This window comes from Halichoeres trimaculatus, unplaced genomic scaffold (assembly GCF_033239565.1).
Source record: "Halichoeres trimaculatus isolate MK-OKI-2021-1 unplaced genomic scaffold, fHalTri1.1 fHalTri1_scaffold_14, whole genome shotgun sequence".
Lineage (NCBI taxonomy): Eukaryota > Metazoa > Chordata > Actinopteri > Labriformes > Labridae > Halichoeres > Halichoeres trimaculatus.
The window spans coordinates 30,736,808-30,755,742 of NW_027437192.1; the positions used below are offsets into that span (position 1 = coordinate 30,736,808).

General features: G+C 38.2%; 2 protein-coding genes across 3 annotated transcripts in view; both read right to left on the bottom strand.

The window, feature by feature from the left end:
- trappc9 (trafficking protein particle complex subunit 9) overlaps positions 1-3,594 on the bottom strand; it is a 354,132-nt gene extending 350,538 nt beyond the window's left edge. For both annotated transcript variants that reach the window (XM_074687443.1, XM_074687442.1), the window contains exon 1: positions 3,510-3,594. The gene's annotated coding sequence lies outside the window, so the exon portion shown is untranslated. The remainder of the gene's footprint in view (positions 1-3,509) is intronic.
- A 1,868-nt stretch (positions 3,595-5,462) lies between these two features.
- On the bottom strand, positions 5,463-15,848 carry sh3bgrl3 (SH3 domain binding glutamate-rich protein like 3). Its single transcript, XM_074687691.1, has 3 exons — positions 15,724-15,848; positions 9,585-9,752; positions 5,463-7,494 (listed from the first exon to the last, which is right to left on the bottom strand). Exons 1-3 carry the CDS (start codon positions 15,766-15,768, stop codon positions 7,429-7,431), a joined length of 279 nt encoding a protein of 92 aa, XP_074543792.1. The 5' UTR covers positions 15,769-15,848; the 3' UTR covers positions 5,463-7,428.
- Positions 15,849-18,935: the final 3,087 nt, after the last annotated feature.

The following is an 18,935-nucleotide window of genomic DNA, read 5'->3' on the forward strand; positions in this document are numbered from 1 at the left end:
CGTGAACGCAATTTGTGTTTGCAAAGGGTCTTAATCATGTTCCATTAATATTTCCGGCCAGTGATTCTTCGCACATCAGGTCAGACTTTTTAATAACACAATCCAGCCACAGAGGTGCCATCATTTAAGTTTCCCTCTGCAACCAAATAATACTACAGGGACATTTATTGAATATGTTAACATGCTTTGCTCTCCAGCCTGCACGACACAGTGGGAGCGTGCACATACATTCACACTGAGCACACTCGCAGTGGCTCAAAGTCTTCTTCCTGCTTTTTACCTTTTTTGTAGGTAAGTAATCTTTTCTCAGAGATATAAATCAATTAAAAGTAATATTCAGAGACACTTCCAGAATATGCACTATGTATTTTGAGAGGATGGTCCATAGGCCTGTCACGATAATCAATAAATCGATTCACCGAACGATAAATAAAAACATCCTCGGTAAGTTTGCCAGCCTCTATAAAGTAACACGTACATGCATGTTTGTTTTCCTCCTCTCTTTCCACCAAAGAGGCTGAATGAGAAGATGGCTCACTACGTCTATCTTTCCTAACATCGGGGTGCATAGGTTCTATAGCAGATTAAGCGGATTTATAGCGGAGTGAGCATCTGTCAAAAATGCGATCTTTGGGGTGAAGACGGGGCTGCTCGCGCGTACACACAGAGAGAGCTGAAGCAAGCGTCCTGAGGGGTAAGGAGGAAACACACGCTAATATGAGTGATGGCACCAAAGATACGGTTCTTAAGCCGCCTGCCACAGTCCCAGTGTGGGAATATTTTGTTTTTTATCAGAATGAACAAAGTGTGAGCTCATGAACACCAACGAGCTGATATGTCGCATTTGTTTGAAAATAGTGGCGACGAAGAAGAAAAAGGGGAGGTGCAGCGGAGCCTTGTTCTTTGACAATCCGCTCTTACTGAGGCTTTTGATCTGCAAAGTAAATAGAAATAAAGCGCCAAATAGTGGGCGCTCAAAGACAGCTACATTGCCAAAGAAATGCAGCCCTTCAATACGGTTGAAAGCCAGAAATGTTAAAAATGTTTGACAGACAGTACAGATTGACTGGGAAAAAGGACATGTTACACACAATTCAGGAACTGTATAAACTCCCTTTTATTTAGGCTATAGTTTTTATTGTTTTTTTTTTGGAGTTTCGTTTTTTCTTTAGACACAGGGTCTATGCTTTATTGTTTTTGATTAGTATTAATTATTTTCATTAACATGTATTTTTTTCTAAAAGAGAGTCCATTTCATTGTCATTGTATTTTTTTCTCTTTCTTGTTTGTTAAATTTATTATATTTTTTGTTTAATTTATTTTATTTCAAAGATCCTGACCTTTTAATTACAGTGAAATACTCTTAAGAAATTAAAGTTTCTTGCTTTTGATATGGTGTACTCACTTTATTATCCCATTTATCATAATTACATCAATGACAAAATGGAAAAAAAAAATCAAAAGAATATTGACAATATTGTTTATCAGCAATAATATTTTGGAAAATTATCGTCTAGCAAAATTTGTTATCGTGACAGGCCTAATGGTCCACCTTGCAAAGAGAAAAAAGGGTGATTTCTGCAGGAAGCAAATCAACCTTTAAGCAACAGATTACTCTGAACTTAAACAGACTGATTAAAAGGACTGTTTCAAGTTTTATGTCATCTCGTGCAATCAGAAAACGTGGGAAGGAAGACATAAAATAAAGAATAAAATGGGGAAATCGGAAGATTGAAAGTCAGACCTCAAAAACAAACTCTGATCCCATTCTGACTGAAGACAACACACAGATTTGGAAGCTGCTGCCTTTAACAACAAAAATGTTACAGATTGGGGCTGGGACGATATGCTACTCTCGCAATTAGATTCCATTATGATTTTTGCAGTAACAATTCTATTTAAATTGCAATTCTTTGATATTTATACATTTTGCGATTTTTAGTTTGCTTTTGTGAAAAAGTTAAATGATGATGATGATAATGCCAACAGATGACACCAGGAGCCATATTTTCCCATAAAATGCACATCATGTGAGTCAGAGACCAACATTCAGCCTCTGCTGGAGAAAAGTGTTAACTTTTTTTTAATCCAGTTTATAAACAAAGACAGAAATGAAGAATTTGAATCTAAAAAAAATGTTTTTTTCTTTTTTTATACAAAGAATCCTGATTTAAATATTGCCAAGGCTACATTTCCTAATTGAAAAGCTCAAATGTATTTGATCAGCAACAGATTTTTTTTCTTCATTTCCCATAACCTTGACCTGAATATTGCTTTTAAGCATATCATGATGACGATGCTGTATATTGTGCAGCCCTCAGAGGGACTGACTGTGCAGGTCTGATTTCCTCTGGCAGGCTCTTTGAAAGTCAAGGTGCTCCAACAGTTTAAGGGGGTTAAAAGCTAAAGTATCTTGGTACATTGAGACAAGTATATGTAATGTCTTATAAGTCATTAAAATAATCTTAAATGAATCCTAAGAACAAAAGGTAACCTACATTACATTTAGACATTCAGATTATTGTTCAGTTAAGCGTCTGGTTTGCATTTCAAGAGTTAGCTAATTAGGGATGGGTACCTTTCGCATTTGAAACGCTATGGTACCGATGCCCAATACCTGACAATCTGTACCAGTACTTAGCGGTACCAATTTTCGGTACTTTTTTGTGTTTATGTGGTAACAAATACAGATTTGTTTAGTAATAATGTGGATACTTTTTTTGACTACACATATTTATTCTTCATTAAATAACCTTGCAATGCTGTGTTCATGTCCAGCTTGGAAAACTGGCTACCCTTCCACTCCCTCACAGTCACAAGTATGCATTTAGGTACCTAAACATGGTACCTCTTGATTTTACATGAACCAGTACCCAGTACTTATGAAAGAATTTGGTCGGTACCTATAAAAGTACCTAATTCAGTACCCATCCCTATAGCTAATAAACCAAGTAATACTGCCTGATGCCAGAACTTCACTCAACTCTGGTTTGATGAGTCAATATCTAACTGGTTAATTGCATAAAAGACAAAAGTTGACAGTTACAGCACTTTCCCGTTCAGCTTCAAGCGTGAGAGTCCCAAAACAGTCCTCCAAATCACCAACACTCAAAGAGACTTTGAACTGAGTGTAGCATCAATCACCATCTCCAGCAGACAGTGCAACACCTGCTGTTGGAAACATCAACACCTACAGAGGAGCTAAAAGAGTCACCTGACAATGTTGTACCAGTGGTTAAACACGACGACACTAAGAGTGAATAAAAAACAAGCCCTTGTTTCATTACCAGGTTTTACATGCAGCCTATAAAGACAAAACGTGTGAGTTAAACACAGCTGTCATATCAAAACACTTGTCTCTGCTAGCTTAGCAGGCTAACCTATGAATTGTCTGCATGTTATAGTTCACCAGAAACCGCGCTGACACAACTTGTTCTGAAACGGGTGGTAGTCTGGGATATCCAGTTATTTGTCACGTATTTTTCTGTAGTTTAAAAACATGAACTTACGTCAAGGGAGCAAAATCCTGTGAAATATTTCAGCTTCCTTCTTTGAACAGAGCTCTGCAATGGTTAATCAACGGTACAACTTCCGGTACTCGTTTTCAAAATAAAAACTCGTTTTCTTTTTCTTAGATTTTACGGATGTTTTTTAAAGTACAAAAATGTCCATTCGACTGAACAACATCGTTTGCATCTTCTAGCTCTATACCTGATTTTATTTTTAAAAATTTCTTTAAAACAAACTTTTGTTGTGCTGTTATCGGTTAACTCGTGTATTACTAGACACATAATATCCATGCAAACAGTTAGAGTGACTATAAGAAAGACACTAAATTAATTTCTTAAAAAATAAAATAGAATAAAGTTTAATAGGTCTGTCGTGTCCAGTCTTCTTAAACTGATGGCATAACTAAACTTTGACACATCACGTGATTTTTCATTTTATTTTGAAGTCAGAAGTCCTTCTTCTTCTTCTTCTTCTTCTTCTTCTTCTTCTTCTTCTTCTTCTTCTTCTTCTTCTTCTTCTTCTTCTTCTTCTTCTTCACTGCTTTGGCGCTACCTGCGGCTGAAAGAAGTACTACAAATTTAATATATATCTTACCATTTTATAGAGAATGAAAGTCTAAACTGGAAAATTAAATAATACTGTAGTTCATAAGAAAAAATGAAGTCACTGGGGATCATCAAACTTATACATTTTGTGAATATATATATTTTTTATCATCTTTGTATTTTATTTCTAATCTTTATTTGACTTTTAATCATATTGTTTGGCTAATACTTTCCTATCCAACCTTCAGAAATATTTTTCGTTGCTTTGTGACATTGGCACATTTGGTGACATTTTCAAAAACCGGACTTTTCTTCAGTCAATAGCATGAATATTAATCAGTTATGTGTGTTTATGAACAAATATATTAATTGTTTGTTTTGATTTTTTACCTTTCTTGGACCTTCATCATTTGGATTTTTTAGAATTCCTGTATTTGTTCATATTCTACCAGGCATGTTGATCATCTTTATATCTTCCTTGTTCTCAAATCAAACATGACCAGTTTGCTCTCTGATACTGGGATAAACAAATATGGAATGATAAAATATCAAAATGAGCTTATCATCTTCAAAAAGTTTTAAAGGTTTTTTGTCTATTTGCATTTTTGGTCTTTCTTTTTTTTTTAAAGATAAAGTAATTTATTTTTCTCTCTGCCGTTAATGCATTTTAAGTTGAGTTTAATAAACTTAGATCATGTGTGTTTGGATCGTTATGTTTTTTAAGAAAGTTGGGGATCATATGTATGAGCCTGGTGGCTTCTTAACCTCAACTGACACTTCCTTTTTTTTTTTTACATCTAAGGGAGACACGTGTTTTAATGTTGAATTTTATTACAATACAACACTGTCTTCTTGTTTTAGTGTTTTCTTCAGTAAAAACTAAGAAGAGAATCAATGTTTCTATAAATACAAAAACACTGTGGTGTTTAAGATGTCATCAGGCGTAATATTTCACCAACTTGCGAATGAAAAATGGACCTGTTGTGGGTGAGTAATTGGCCAACACCTTCCTGTAAGATTCCTCTGTGGAGTGAGGTGAATGAGCAGTAATATTTAACTCTAGATCTGAGCTCTAGGAGACCAAAGTTCTCATGTTTAATTTTTCCTACTAAAGAAAATTCCAATGCCGGTTGATTCAACTCCATTTTATTCATTTTCACCCATAAATCACTTTTCACAATCTTCTTGGAAGACAACAGCATTTTATTCCCTATTTTCTTCTTTTTGGCCAAGGGGAATTGGTCCAAAAGCAAAGCAGGCGCTCAGAGAGACATGGAATGTCTAAAACATGGTTGATAGTGAATATACATCAATATAACAGGCAAACAGCTACAACCATCGACTTACAAAACAGTGCACAAACGTTGTGTGTGTGTGTGTGTGTGTGTGTGTGTGTGTGTGTGTGTGTGTGTGTGTGTGTGTGTGTGTGTGTGTGTGTGTGTGTGTGTGTGTGTGTGTGTGAAGGCTGTCATCCCAAACTGTAACAACACAACTTTGAAAGCAGAGTAGAGGTGATCAATTTTACGAGTCAGAGTGGGATATTATATCTATATCATCTTGTTCTTCATTATAAAAAAAAAAAAGATATGCAGCCAAGAACGTAAACAGTATGTTCAACTGAAACCTATCAGCTAAATGACTTCAAAAATGTTAAAGCACGATTAAGTGAATCCTTCGTTTCTCACATGTGGTCAGGAGCTTCTAAGGGTAGTCAGACTGAGTCCACTCAATCTAAACACACCTTAATATCTGAGTCACATTACTGCATCTTCACACTCCAGACAATTATTAAAACTGCAACAAAAATAAACAGAGGAAGGAAAGCTACATGGTTGAAAGCTAAAAGTTTCACATTGAAATGTTTGCAAACCATATGAAATTCTCACGACTAAACGTTTGGTGTCTGTTTTTTGTCTGGTCATTGGTGCCAAGTACAAAGCTTTCAAGTTACGCAGAATATTAGGAATGTAAAAAGAACAGCAGGAAAGTGCTATTACTCGAGCAAATATCCACCAGCAAAAAAGACAGCTATATATACATACATTGGCAACAAGTGTTAAGAAATGTGTTCTTCCTGCTTCACTGGATGCTAAGATTATGCAACAGATTTGTTCTCCCACTGGTTTTTTAACACAATCCAGATCATATTCATATATGCGATCCACTGATGACATTCTAGCAACAGGTTTTGGTATTAAACATCAACAGGGGGGTTAGAAATAAAGTATATATAGAGTCAACAAAGCAGAACAGCCAAAGTACTGTTAGGATGACGAAGACCTTGAAAGTGTTGTGCCTTTTTATTTGCTACAGATTCCACTGATGGTATCGACTGTTCATCTATTAGTTGGAAATTTCTACAACGGTACCCTGTGACGTTTTTAAACACTATTAGTGCTACTTGAGTGGAGCACTGTCTACTCAAGTGGGTCCCTGTTTAGTTTGTGTTACGTAAACACACGATTTACCTCCTTCTCCCAGTAAAGGGGAAGAATAATTAAGACAGAGAGAAAAGACTGTAGCTTAGCAAACCTGGAGGTATGCTAAGCATCCTTACTAAACACTGTTCTGTTAAGAAACACTGTGAACAGAAATTTGTTTGTTCATTACGGCAATTTGCATTTTCAATACCTGACATATGTTGAGTTCCAGGGGCTAGAAAAGATCCTGACAGAGGACCTCTCATTAAAAATCCAATCAGTGTTTTTTTGAGGTGATCAGTGGAGCAAAATTACAGCATTTCAGGGAAATAAAAGAGTGCTTTTGACTGCTTTCACTCTTGATTGATTGAGTTTAAAGAACGCAACGGTCCTTGCTACTTCAGTGTACATTTGCATCCACGTGATGTAAAAAAAAGTGCAGTCATATTTAAAGATTGGAACCTGAAGGCTGCAAAAATTAAAGCAAAGAAGTTAAGACTGAGTGATGATGATGCTGATGATGATGATGTTTCAGTTAGTCTGCAGAGGATCAGGAAGATTCAGGGGAAAAGGGTCCCAGTGGATTAGTTTGAACTCAAGCTATCATGTGGCTGCAGCAAAGATTAGTCGACCAAATTACCACACAACTTAAACACCCTGATGACTTCAAGAGGACTGGTCTGTCAGACAGAGATAGAAGAAAGGATAGGGATACAAAAACACATACAACAGACAAGAGGCTGATTTAGGGTCTGAGGGTGCAGTAAGGGGACATTGTGTCTTCTGATTGGTTTGATTGGAGACATTTGGCATTCTTCATTATGGCATTGAAAGTATAGGGACGCTGCCAGAGGTGGAGAGAGAAAGAGAGACCGGGTTCAGGGTCGGGAACCAGGTGGGTGAGGTGGTGGTTGGAGGAATGTGGGTAAGATGGAGAATCATATTCTGCCCCCTCATGCCATCTTCAGGAACTGGTCCACTGTATCTGCTTCCACTGCCTCAGAAAACATTTCATAGTTCTGTGGAGAGAAAGAGACAGATATTAGAAAAAGAGCTTCCTGTGAGTTTGTGACTAATATAAACTTGAAGTCAGATTTCAGGCCACCTAATGTCTTAGCAGTGGATCCAGAAAGTTCTCACAGCACTTCATTTCTTCCATATTTTGTCATGTTACAGCTTCAATTCAAAAGAAAATAAATTCATTTTCCCTCAAAATTCTTATAAACAAAGCTCAGGTTCATCCTGTTTTCTCTGATCCTCCTTGAGATGTTCCTGCAGCTTCACTGGAGTCCTCCTGTGGTAAATTCAGTTGATTGGACACACACCTGGCTATATCAGGTCCCACAGGTGACAGAGCATGTCAGAGCACAAACCAAGCATGAAGTCAGAGGAACCGTCTGTAGACCTCAGAGACAGGATGGTCTCCAGGAACAAATCTGGGGAAGGATCCAGAAACATTTCTGCTGCTTTGAAGGTCCCAATGAGCCCAGTGGACTCCATCATCTGTGAATGGAAGAAGTCCAGAAACCACCAGGACTGATGTAGAGCTGGCTGCCTGCTCTGGGGTGAAGGGTCTTAGTCAGGGAGGAGACCAAGAACCCGATGGTCTCTCTGTCAAAGCTTCAGAGGTCCTCTGTGGAGAGAGGAGAAGCTTCCAGAAGAACAACCATCTCTGCAGCAATCCACCAATCAGGCCTGTATGGTAGAGAGGCCAAACTGCAGCCTCTCCTTAGTAAAAGGCTCATGGCAGCTCACCTGGAGTCTGCCTTAAGTCCCCTGAAGGACTCTCAGACCAGGAGAAAAAAAATCCTCTGCTCTGATGAGACAAAGATTGAACTCTCTGGCGTTATGTTTGGAGGAAACCAGGTACCGCTCATCCCTACAGTGAAGCATGGTGGTGTCAGCATCATGCTGTGGGGATGTTTTTCAGCAGCAGGAACTGGGAGACCAGTCAGGATTGAGGGAAAGATGAATGCAGCAATGTACAGAAACATCCTGGATGAAAACCTGCTCCAGAGACCTTTGGACCTCAGACTGGGGCCACGGTTCATCTTTCAGCAGGACAAAGACCCTAAGACCACGGACAAGATATCAAAGAAGGGGCTTCATGATGACCCTGTGAAGGTCCGTGAGGGCCCAACTTGAATCTGATCTTTCATCATTTTTTTAATTTTTAGTAAATTTGGAAAGATTTCAATAAATATTTTTTCACATGGTGATTATAGGGTTTTCTGTGTAGAATTGAAGAGAAAAGATGAATTTTCCATTTCATAATGAGGCTGTAACATGACAAAATGAGGAAAAAGTGAAGCACTGTGAAAACTTTCTGGATGTACAGTCTGTTTGATATGGACTCTCTTACAGCTCTGTTTTGGGCCACAACCATGTCGAGCATATTTTTTCTGAAATGCTTGACACAAGCTCACTGACAGTGACATAGACACACATTGCTGATAAAACTTTGTAAGCTTAAGTACAATTTCATGCTTCATTTCTCTGATAAAATCAAATGCATTCCTTGTTTGTAATTAAAACGGGTATTTTTCTATCTAAGGTGCAACAAGCCGATAAAGCTCAAGCTCCAGTTTTAAACCAGAAATCATGCACCCACCAACAGACTGAAATCAGATGAAGTCATATTTTTAAGGTTTCTCTCTTTTTTCTGCTTCAAATCCTCCATCAACGTCCTCTTTTGTGCCTCGGGCTCTGTCATTATATCAGGACTAAGAACATTAAGCTTACACAGGTAAAAGGAGGCGTTGATGAAGGAAAGCCAAGCTGTCTGCCTCCCTGGTGGGAGGATGTGTGCCTTTAACCACATCTACTGTAGCAGAAGAACACGGGATCACGATGCAAAGATGAAATGACAGAGGCGTCAGTCTGGGTGTTACTAACTTACACTGCTATAAAAGCACCCACAGAAAAGCCCTGCTTCTGTTTTTTATGTCCTATTAGATCACATATACACTCTGGGAGTCATATTTCTTCTTGCTGTAACAATGACAAATGAGGCCCATGAGCCACATCCTATGCATTTCTTCAAACATGAAAGACCACACTGCAGGGGACTTTCCCAAACAATTCAGTGCCAAATGTGCGCTCCTCTCACCCCACAGTACTGGTCTTCATTGAACAGCTGAGGTGGGACTGCAGAGGGGTCTCCTGCTTTACTTCTCATTTCATCACGAAGCTCGCCGCCCACAGAGATGTCGATGAGCTCATACTTGATGCTTTTGCTGTCGAGGATTCGAATCACCTCAGCCTGTTGAGACTTCACCTGAAAGACACAAACAGCAGCCTCTGTCAGGGATATTTAAAACTCAGCTCAAGAGAAGGGATTCTGCTTTCACATATTTTAGACATGTATATAAATAACAATGCTGGGTGGTCAGATTAAATACAAGCAGACTTTTCAAACCTCTTCATATTGATGTTGTAGAAATCCCTGAATCTGTCAGTAAACTGATTGTAACAGTCTGTTCTAGACAGGGATGGGTACTGAATTAGGTACTTTTATAGGTACCGACTGAATTCTGTCAAAAGTACCGGGTACTGATTCATGTAAAATCAAAAGGTACCATGTTTAGGTACCTAAATGCATCTTTGTGACTGAGGGACTGGAAGAGTAGGTAATTTTCCATGCTGGACATGAACACAACCTTGTAAGATTACATACTGATGAAAACATATGTTAAGTTGAAAAAAATATATATTTTGTTAATTGATATATTTTACCACATAAACACAAAAAAGTACTGAAAATTGGTACCATTGAGTACCGGTACCAAATGCCAGGTACCAGGCATCGGTACCGTATCATTTCAGATGTGAAAGGTACCCATTTCCAGTTCTAGATGGAGATGGGTACCTTTCATGTTAAAAATGATACAGTTCAGATACCTTTTACCTGGCAATCGGTATTGGTACTCATTGGTACTAATTTCTGTTAATTTTGTGTTTTTGTGGTAATAAATATGAATTTGTTTAACAATAAAATCTCAAAATCTTTCAATTTAACATATTTATTTCACAATATTTCACTTTGCAATGCTGTGTTCATGTCCAGCATGGAAAATTGCCTACTCTTCCTCTCCCTCACAGTCACAAGGATTGGTTTAGGTCTTCAAATATTATACCACTTGATTTTACGTGATATGTTTATACGTCAGTACCTATTAAAGTACCTAATTTGGTACCCAACCCTAGTTCTAGAAATAGCACAGGATCTTTATAAGACATGCTGAAATGATGTCATCACACCATCACGGGATCTCCTAACTGGTTCATGACATGCCGGATGGTTGGACCCCAAACACCAAGGCTTGACCATAGCAAGATCTCTGACAGGCCTCTAGAGGGTTGACCAATAAGAGGGAAGGGGGTTTGTGAAGCAGGGAGGAGTCTATTAAAGACAGCACCTACAACAAAGAGTTTCCAACAGATGCTGAAATAACTGTTACCTAAAAAAAACAATGAGAGAAAAATAAAGACTTTTTAAAGCTGTAAATCTTGTACAGCTTTTACAGGGGCACCAGAGAGACAGAATAAAGACCCAAAAGCACAGTACCACATGTCAACCATGTGTGTGATTATTGTTGTTGTTTCATTATTACAACCAGCATTTTAGTTGTTTTGTAATTAAAACACAATATCATCAAATGTACTACTTCAGCAAAAATCTATCAGAGGTTTTTTTCAGGGCTTGAGAAGAAGCTGATGTCTGTGGTTTCAGTTCTGTAAGGCATTGGGATTTGCCTTCAAAAAGCAGGAGTGTTATCTAACTCTTGGGTGATGATTAATAGAGCTCTGTTTAACCCTCTACTATCTTTCTGAGGGACAGAGGAAGCTCGGAGGGGGTGGCTGCAGACATGTGACCACACCTCAGCACACCACAAACTGGAAGTGCACCAGCTCACATTCAGTTAGCAACAAACTGCCACCGTAACACCAGTGTGGCCGTCTCTCAGTCACGTTATGAGCAAGGGGACAGGAGATGATAGTGCCGAAGACGCTTAATGCAAAGTTGAAGTTTACTTTAAAGCAAGAAGACAGAAGAGAAAGAAGATCTCAAAGACATTTTAATAGGTGGTATTAAAAAAGATACTTAAACATCACTTGAAATTCATGAATGATCAGGCAACATAGAGAGAATAATAACCCTGCAGTAGTAGCAGCTCAGAGACAGGGTGTCAGTGGATTATTATCCATCCACCAGAGGCTCATACAGGGCAGAGAACTTTTCCACTACATCAAGTCTTCACTCATAACATGAACCAGATGTTTCATCCAGAGCTTAGGCCAAAAAAGTTTTGCATTATGTGCTGCAAAAACTGTTTTAAAACTTCAGCTGATTGATGTCTGCTCTTATTTCCTTTTAAAATGTGTCAAATATATTACCATTAAAAAAGAAAACGGAGCCGTAAAACAAAAATATAAACATCAGGGTTTTCCCTCCTTTTCCTTCCAGTCGGTGAAATCATCATGTAAAGTGATTTTTTTCAATAAAATCTAAAACATCTTGAGAGATTCTTGTGCAAAAAGAACAAGGCCCAACAACAAAACTTGGTGGCCGTGACCTTCAGGTGTTCAGGCTGCTTTGCATTAATAACCGACATGACTCTGTAGTGGGAATCACCGCATGGGCTCAAAATCACTCAAAAACCACCAGTCTGTTAACGCTTCCACAAAATGAGGACAAAATAGCACTATGAAAGAGGAAATCATGTATGAAAATGACACAGAAAGCTGGTGACTAATCCTGGCCTTAGCCTGTAAAAGAGGAACTGCAGAAACCCCATACAAACACATTCAAATGACACTTTTTTACAGAAGGAGTAGTCTTGGTTAAAAACAGTTATAGTCTGACTTTGAAGAGCCTATTTCCCTACAATACAAACTTTTACAACACAAGATGAAAAGCAAATTTGTTTTTATATATAACCTGTTGTTTTTGAAGTTATAAAATTCACAAGTTTTGCCCATATAAGGGCATGGCTGGATTGACTGACAGGTGGTCATCTTGCAAAGATGCTTAAGCCATGCCTCTTTATCTCATCCTAACTGACAAGGACATGTTGGGTTTCCAATATGGCCCCCAAGCAGGGCTCCAGAGCGCCACCAAAATTTTTAATAGTGAGACTAACATTTGATGAAGATGAAGAAAAAACTGCTTTCTTTTGCTTCATCTGTCTGTGTTCCCCTGAAACCAAACTCACAGTCAGTCATTCACATGCACATAGCGGTCCGACTAAGGTCATAGCCCGACTATTAAGTCAGAGCAGGGTATTCAGTCTTGTCAAACATACAGAAAAGAAAATCAAACTTCCAGCCAGGAACGTCTCACTCTGCTTCGATAGGAGGCGCTGTGTCCTTTTTGATAAGCAAAGCTGTGTGCATATCCAACTAGTCTTGGTTCACCCAAAGAGGATGCAGCATCCTTACGGCAATGGCCAAGATGGATGCAGCTGAAGCGCTCTATGTTCTTCACATGCTATGTGTGATAACTACATTATGGTGGTTGTTTGTTTGTTGGAGCACAGCGACCCTATTTATCATGGTCATCTACTTCCTCTTCTGGGTGAAATATGCTCACGCTGAGCCATGGACGGGCACTGAAAACCAGTTCATGTTAAGAATCACTAAGAAATGGTTCAATTCATCAACATTATTAGCCTTTATGCATAAGGATTCCCTCATTGACTGTTGACAATTATGCTGAAGCAGCCTGACGTTATGTCTGCTGCAGCTATCTTGGCTTAACAGATGATAACATTTTTCCATGAAAACTCAGATCCAGGATTTTCTGCTTGACTTAGGAAATGAAACCTCAAACAAATGTACATGACTCTCTATGAGAGATTTCTATTGAATACATTCAACATGTTGTACATCTCTTGGTTATCCCAAAAAATACTGAGAAAATAGCGCTAGCTTGATGCTTGTGTATAGAGCCCGACCGATTAATCAGGCCAATTATGCCTGTCCCCAATTAATCAACATCTGCCAAATTTGTAGCTGGTTATAAAAATTTTTGCTCCGCGGAGAATGACGTTCTAACGTCCCAAAAGTTGCTTTTTTTGTGAGATAAACAGTGATAAATACTGCTGTTAATTCACACGTCCACCATTATCTAATGTAAGACTATAATACAGCATTTTAACATTGTGTGAGTTTACAGTTTGACTTTTTTTTCCTACTTACTGTGCTTAAAGTTTGACTTCTTTATCTATTATTGTGTTTACAGCTTGTTCTTATTTATCATTGGTTAACACTACCGTTCTTATGTTGACAGTTTTATAATTAAAGTTGCTTGTTTTAATTTAATAGTGTTCTGTCTCTGTCTTGAATCATATGGGTATTATAATAATTTGTGTTCATACACAGTAAATGTCCTGTGTATATCAATGAATTTATTATATATATCAGCCAATATATCGAATATCGGTTGATATATCGGATATTGGCCGATATATCGGATCTTGGCCGATATACAGGATATCGGCTTTTTTTTGCCCCTAGTATCCGTATCGGCATCGGACCCAAAAATCCCATATCAGTCGGGCTCTACTTGTGTATACAGTCAATTGTAATTATATGCTGGAAGTTAGCATACATCGGCATACCTTCAGTTTTACAACGAATGATAAAGGAATCGATAAAGGATCTAATTGATAGGCAGAATTGATAAGGGCATGATATCAATAGCAACTGAATTAGCAACATGTGTTGATGTAGCTACGCTCAGTCTGATCTCATGCTGACTAAGCTCATAGTCCGATTTCTTGAGCTGCATGTAAACATACTCATGGATATATTTTGTGGTCAAAACCAACAAGAGACAGAGCTTGGGAGGGTCTTTGCCTCTGGATGGTGATCAGTCACTGGTCTAATTGTGCTTGATTAAAAATTGCCAGCAACTTGAGCACCAGAGGAGCCTAACTGCAACTGAAGAAGAAAATTAACAAACAAAATAAGGAAAAAGAGAGGTAGAAAAATTGAAAGTTTTTCATCAAGAAAATCAGGCCTACTGTTAACGTAAATGACTGCTGTCATACCATCCATCCTCACTACTGAGAGTCCAAGACATGGAGCCCTCAGTACCTGGAAAGATGTTGAGCCCTGGTCCTTTGGTGAAACTTAATGTTGCATTAAACATTTCCAAACAGGAGTTGCTGTTAACAAAATTTAAATCAGATTTTCTTCTCATTCAGAGAAATGAATTATCTGTGGTATGCAGACTACTTACATTTTTCAGCACCACATTCTGCACATATTACAGCAGCATGGCCCCGTAAAAGATAAGCCGAGTGTTGTTAAAGAAAGGGGTAAGATACACTATGATACACTGGCAGACATGCTCCTGTCCCAACTTTTGGTCATATGTTGCTGGCATCAAATATTAAATATTAAATCAGGAAAAATGTGCATGATAATACAACAAAACGTTTCTGTTTCAGCAAATTGTGTTGTACTTCAATGAAACCCAGGGTTTCAATGATTTGCAGCCCATCATATTTTATCTTTTCTATATTTAACACTGCATCCTATCTTTGTCGAGGCTGAATTGTAACACCTTCATAAAATATTTAAAGCCCATTATAAGCAGGCCCCATAGGAAGGATGGAGTTTCTTTCATGCACATGTTGCTGAGTGCACACGATGTATGCTGTAGTTAACATGTGATATTTGAACTATGCCCAATAAGTGCCATGTTCAAGGCTTTCTCATATGGTTTTTCAGGACGCTGGACGCACTGTTCTGCCACACAGGAAGCGGAAGCAGCTGCCTGCTATTCTTGCCTTTTCTGGCAAAGTTATACCTCAAAATTACAGTATAACATTATCTCTTTAGGATGAGTTAGTGGGTGTACATTTAAGAGGAAATTTCTGTGAAAACAGCGGATCAGAGAAGCTGAAACGAACACGGTCACACCATCCTGGTTTCAAAGTACCGTTAGTGTGGAACAGCTCGTCTCTGCGCGTCCCTCATCTGGTAATGCACTTACTGTCAAATGACTGTTTATAACCTGTTTTAAAGAACAGACTGATAACGCTGACGTTACACTAATACAGTAATGACTGAAGCAGGCGCTGAGCAGCACAGGCCCTCTGCACCGTTAGACAGGAGGAAGCTATGACTGGGGGTCTGCTGGGTGTGTCTGTTAGACAGAGTCTGCTGAGCTGCGCCGACAGGCACCAAAAACACCTAAAACCCCGACAGAACCGTTCATTTACTGACGCCAGACTCACCGTCCGAGAGGCGGTGACGGTGGTGTAGTAAAGTTTGATCCCCATAGCTGCAGGTCCCTCCGCTCCCTTTGTGTATCCGCTCTCGAGAAGCCTGCTCTGGTCTGCGTCAAGCTCTGGAGCCAACGGAAAGGTAGGAAGTGTGGACATGTCCTTTCAAAATAAAAGCTCGACGATTCAGAAAAGATGCCATATGTTCTTATTTTAAAAAATCAGATATGTAAGAGAAAGAAGGAAATCATACTCAAACTTATAGAAAAAAAAAGAAAATCAGAGAGTCAGATCTTGCCAATGCAATGATCTCATACTTTTTAGAAATATTAATTTTCCTCATTTCGACTTCTTTATATTCTGAGAAAAAAAAATGTATGGATAATATTCAGAATTGTTTTTTTTAACTGCTTTTTTAAAGTAATATATATTTTTCAGAGTGTTAAACACCAATACTACAATGAGTAAGGCAGTACATTTTGGGGGAAATCAAAGTTTTAAAAAATGAATAAATAAATTAATTAATTAATACAATTTTAAAAAGATCAGCCAACAAAAAGAAAACAAGACAAAACAATCAAACTAACAGAAAATGATATCCTTTCCAATCACTCTGCAGATTGATTAACATACATGTTAGGTCAACCAATCTGTAGTTTAAATACCAGATCACCACTAGAACTCATGGCAGTGGATAAATTCAGGTAAAAAGGAAGCACAGGCACTAGTCTGATTTTAAAATTAGTTTGATTTCAAAGAAGAAGAAAAAAGTTGTGTATAACAACATGCTTTATTGAGTTATCATGCATTAGGATATAGCTCAAATAATCACAACAAATTTTAATCAACTGCTAATTGTTGGGGGAAAGAAGGGGAAAGGAAAAATAAAAAGTGAACCCTGTGTTTTGTAGTTGACTCCTCTTAATATTTGTTGATAGACAATAATGTATGTACTGTACACATGTCACACACACAAACATCAACAGTCAATCCTGAGATTTTAATCAGAAGTTTAAGGTCAGGTTTCAAACAAAATTTTAGTAGGTCTTATGTTCTTTTATAAGTTTGAGTCCTGTGACAGACAGCGAGTCAAATAACTATTTGACTTGGGTAGTATCGATACTTTTGACAATCCTATTTGAGATATTAAAAATAAAAGTGATACCTGGATTGGTACACAGAAAAAAAATGCCAATGAGGTGATAAAAATGTCCCTTTCAAGTTTCTTGTATTTATATGTTTTTCTTGCCCCAATGGCAACATTTTTATTCTCTTTACAATTCAGATGTCATGAGGCTCACAATGAATGAAAAAAGACCATTTTAATTAAAGATAAAACATTAACACTTGCAGATTTAGCAGTGTGCTTGCTCATTATCGGTACCATTTCTTAATTAGTTAGTAATTATGCTGGGGTCAGTTTGTCTTTTTTGATCAGGCAGGAACTGTGAAAGAGAGTAGAAAGTGAATGATGAAAAGATAAAAAATAAATGATGAAAAGGACTACAGCCTCTGTATGTGAAGCAGGAAATCCTCCCATGTTAAATTTTGTGTGAGACTGAATCGACAGGAAATGAATCAATGTGTTCAGGTTAACTTGACTCTACTCTTCCTCCAAACTGAAGGCAGCCACTGGCTGCTCAGTTTAAAGACACAGCGCAGAATTTGATTCACATTTTGATGTGGCTTTTGACTAAAACAATTTCTGAAGCTCCCTGTAGAATTTAACAAAAAACAAGTTTTCATTGACTGATTCACAATGTGCGTTTTGATCCTGTGCAGCTGAAACTTTTAAAGATTATGGCAATGCTTAAAGAATGAAGTGTCTGACAGCTACTCTAAAATTAAATTGACTATTCAAATGAATTTTTTTTTTTTTTTTAAATGACAGAAAATTAGTCAGGGGAACACCAATATTTATAACAGATCTTGAAATAGTCTCACATTTATATATTTGCCTGTTGGTAGCCCATGAAAATTAGATTATCAGGGCCAGAATTATTTTTTCTAAATCCTATTTCCTGGTATCTGTGAGATCCATATCCATTTATGTCACTTGGACCAAAAGTCCCTATGATGACCCAAAATTTTCTGACATAGTTACGTTTAATTTGAAATGTACTCACATACTGTAGTGTTAAAAAGTTAATCCAGATATCAAAGGGTTATTTCTGTTAGCTGTTCAAAGGAACAGTTCAAATTCATGTGGATCCTGGTTCTGTCCTGCCAGTCATCCACCAATCAGAGCTAACGTAACCTCACTCTTCATTTATTGATAGACTCTCAAGTTTGAACAGACCACTGCAGAATAACTGCTGACTGTGGGTTGGAATCAACATTAGCACAAACAGTTTAGCTCCTGTGTTAGCCTTTAGCTCGTACTCTATCGCTCTCCTGTTTCTCTTTCTTCTGCTCTTCTGTCCTTATTCTGTCTGACAGTTAGGCTCCAGTTTCCACCATCACTACAAAATTAATCACAGAAATCGTTTTCAGCAGCAAAAAACACAGATCTCTCTTCTCAAGACTAAACTTCATCATCTGGTGTTGTCATAGAGACTTGGACATGCCATAAATCAATCCAGTGTTGCTCAATCGGGAAGCTACAAAGAAGCCAAGAAGTAGCATTTCTAAATAACCAAATTGGTTCTGATAATCTCATTTTAAAGTGTGGATTACGAGACATCTAGAAGAGAGACTTTTTCAAGGTCACTTTCAAACTCCTCACGGCCCCTTTAAAGCTTCATCCCAGCCGGGTAGATCAGACAGATTCTGTATTGCAGTTGGACCCATGCCACCTAAAGGGATGACTACAGCCAACAAGACATTTCTGTCCATGGTCTGCTACCCTGAGCGCTCAGTCTGCAGACCAACACCTCTGAGAATGAATCCACCAGGGAACAGGAAGCCTTTTATTCCTCCTACAAGATTAAGTGTTCCAGACAGGCAGCTCACACAGAGCACATTTCAGACACACACATTTCAGTGTGTGTGTGTGTGTGTGTGTGTGTGTGTGTGTGTGTGTGTGTGTGTGTGTGTGTGTGTGTGTGTGTGTGTGTGTGTGTGTGTGTGTGTGTGTGTGTGTGTGTGTGTGTACAGACATGAAGGAGTGGAGCAGCAGTTTCCACCTTCACGTACCTGACTGGTAAGAGATTCAACACTTTTCTAAGAATAGTTTTGATGTTCTAGTTCCAGTTTTTGACACCCATGACGATCTATTTGCAGCT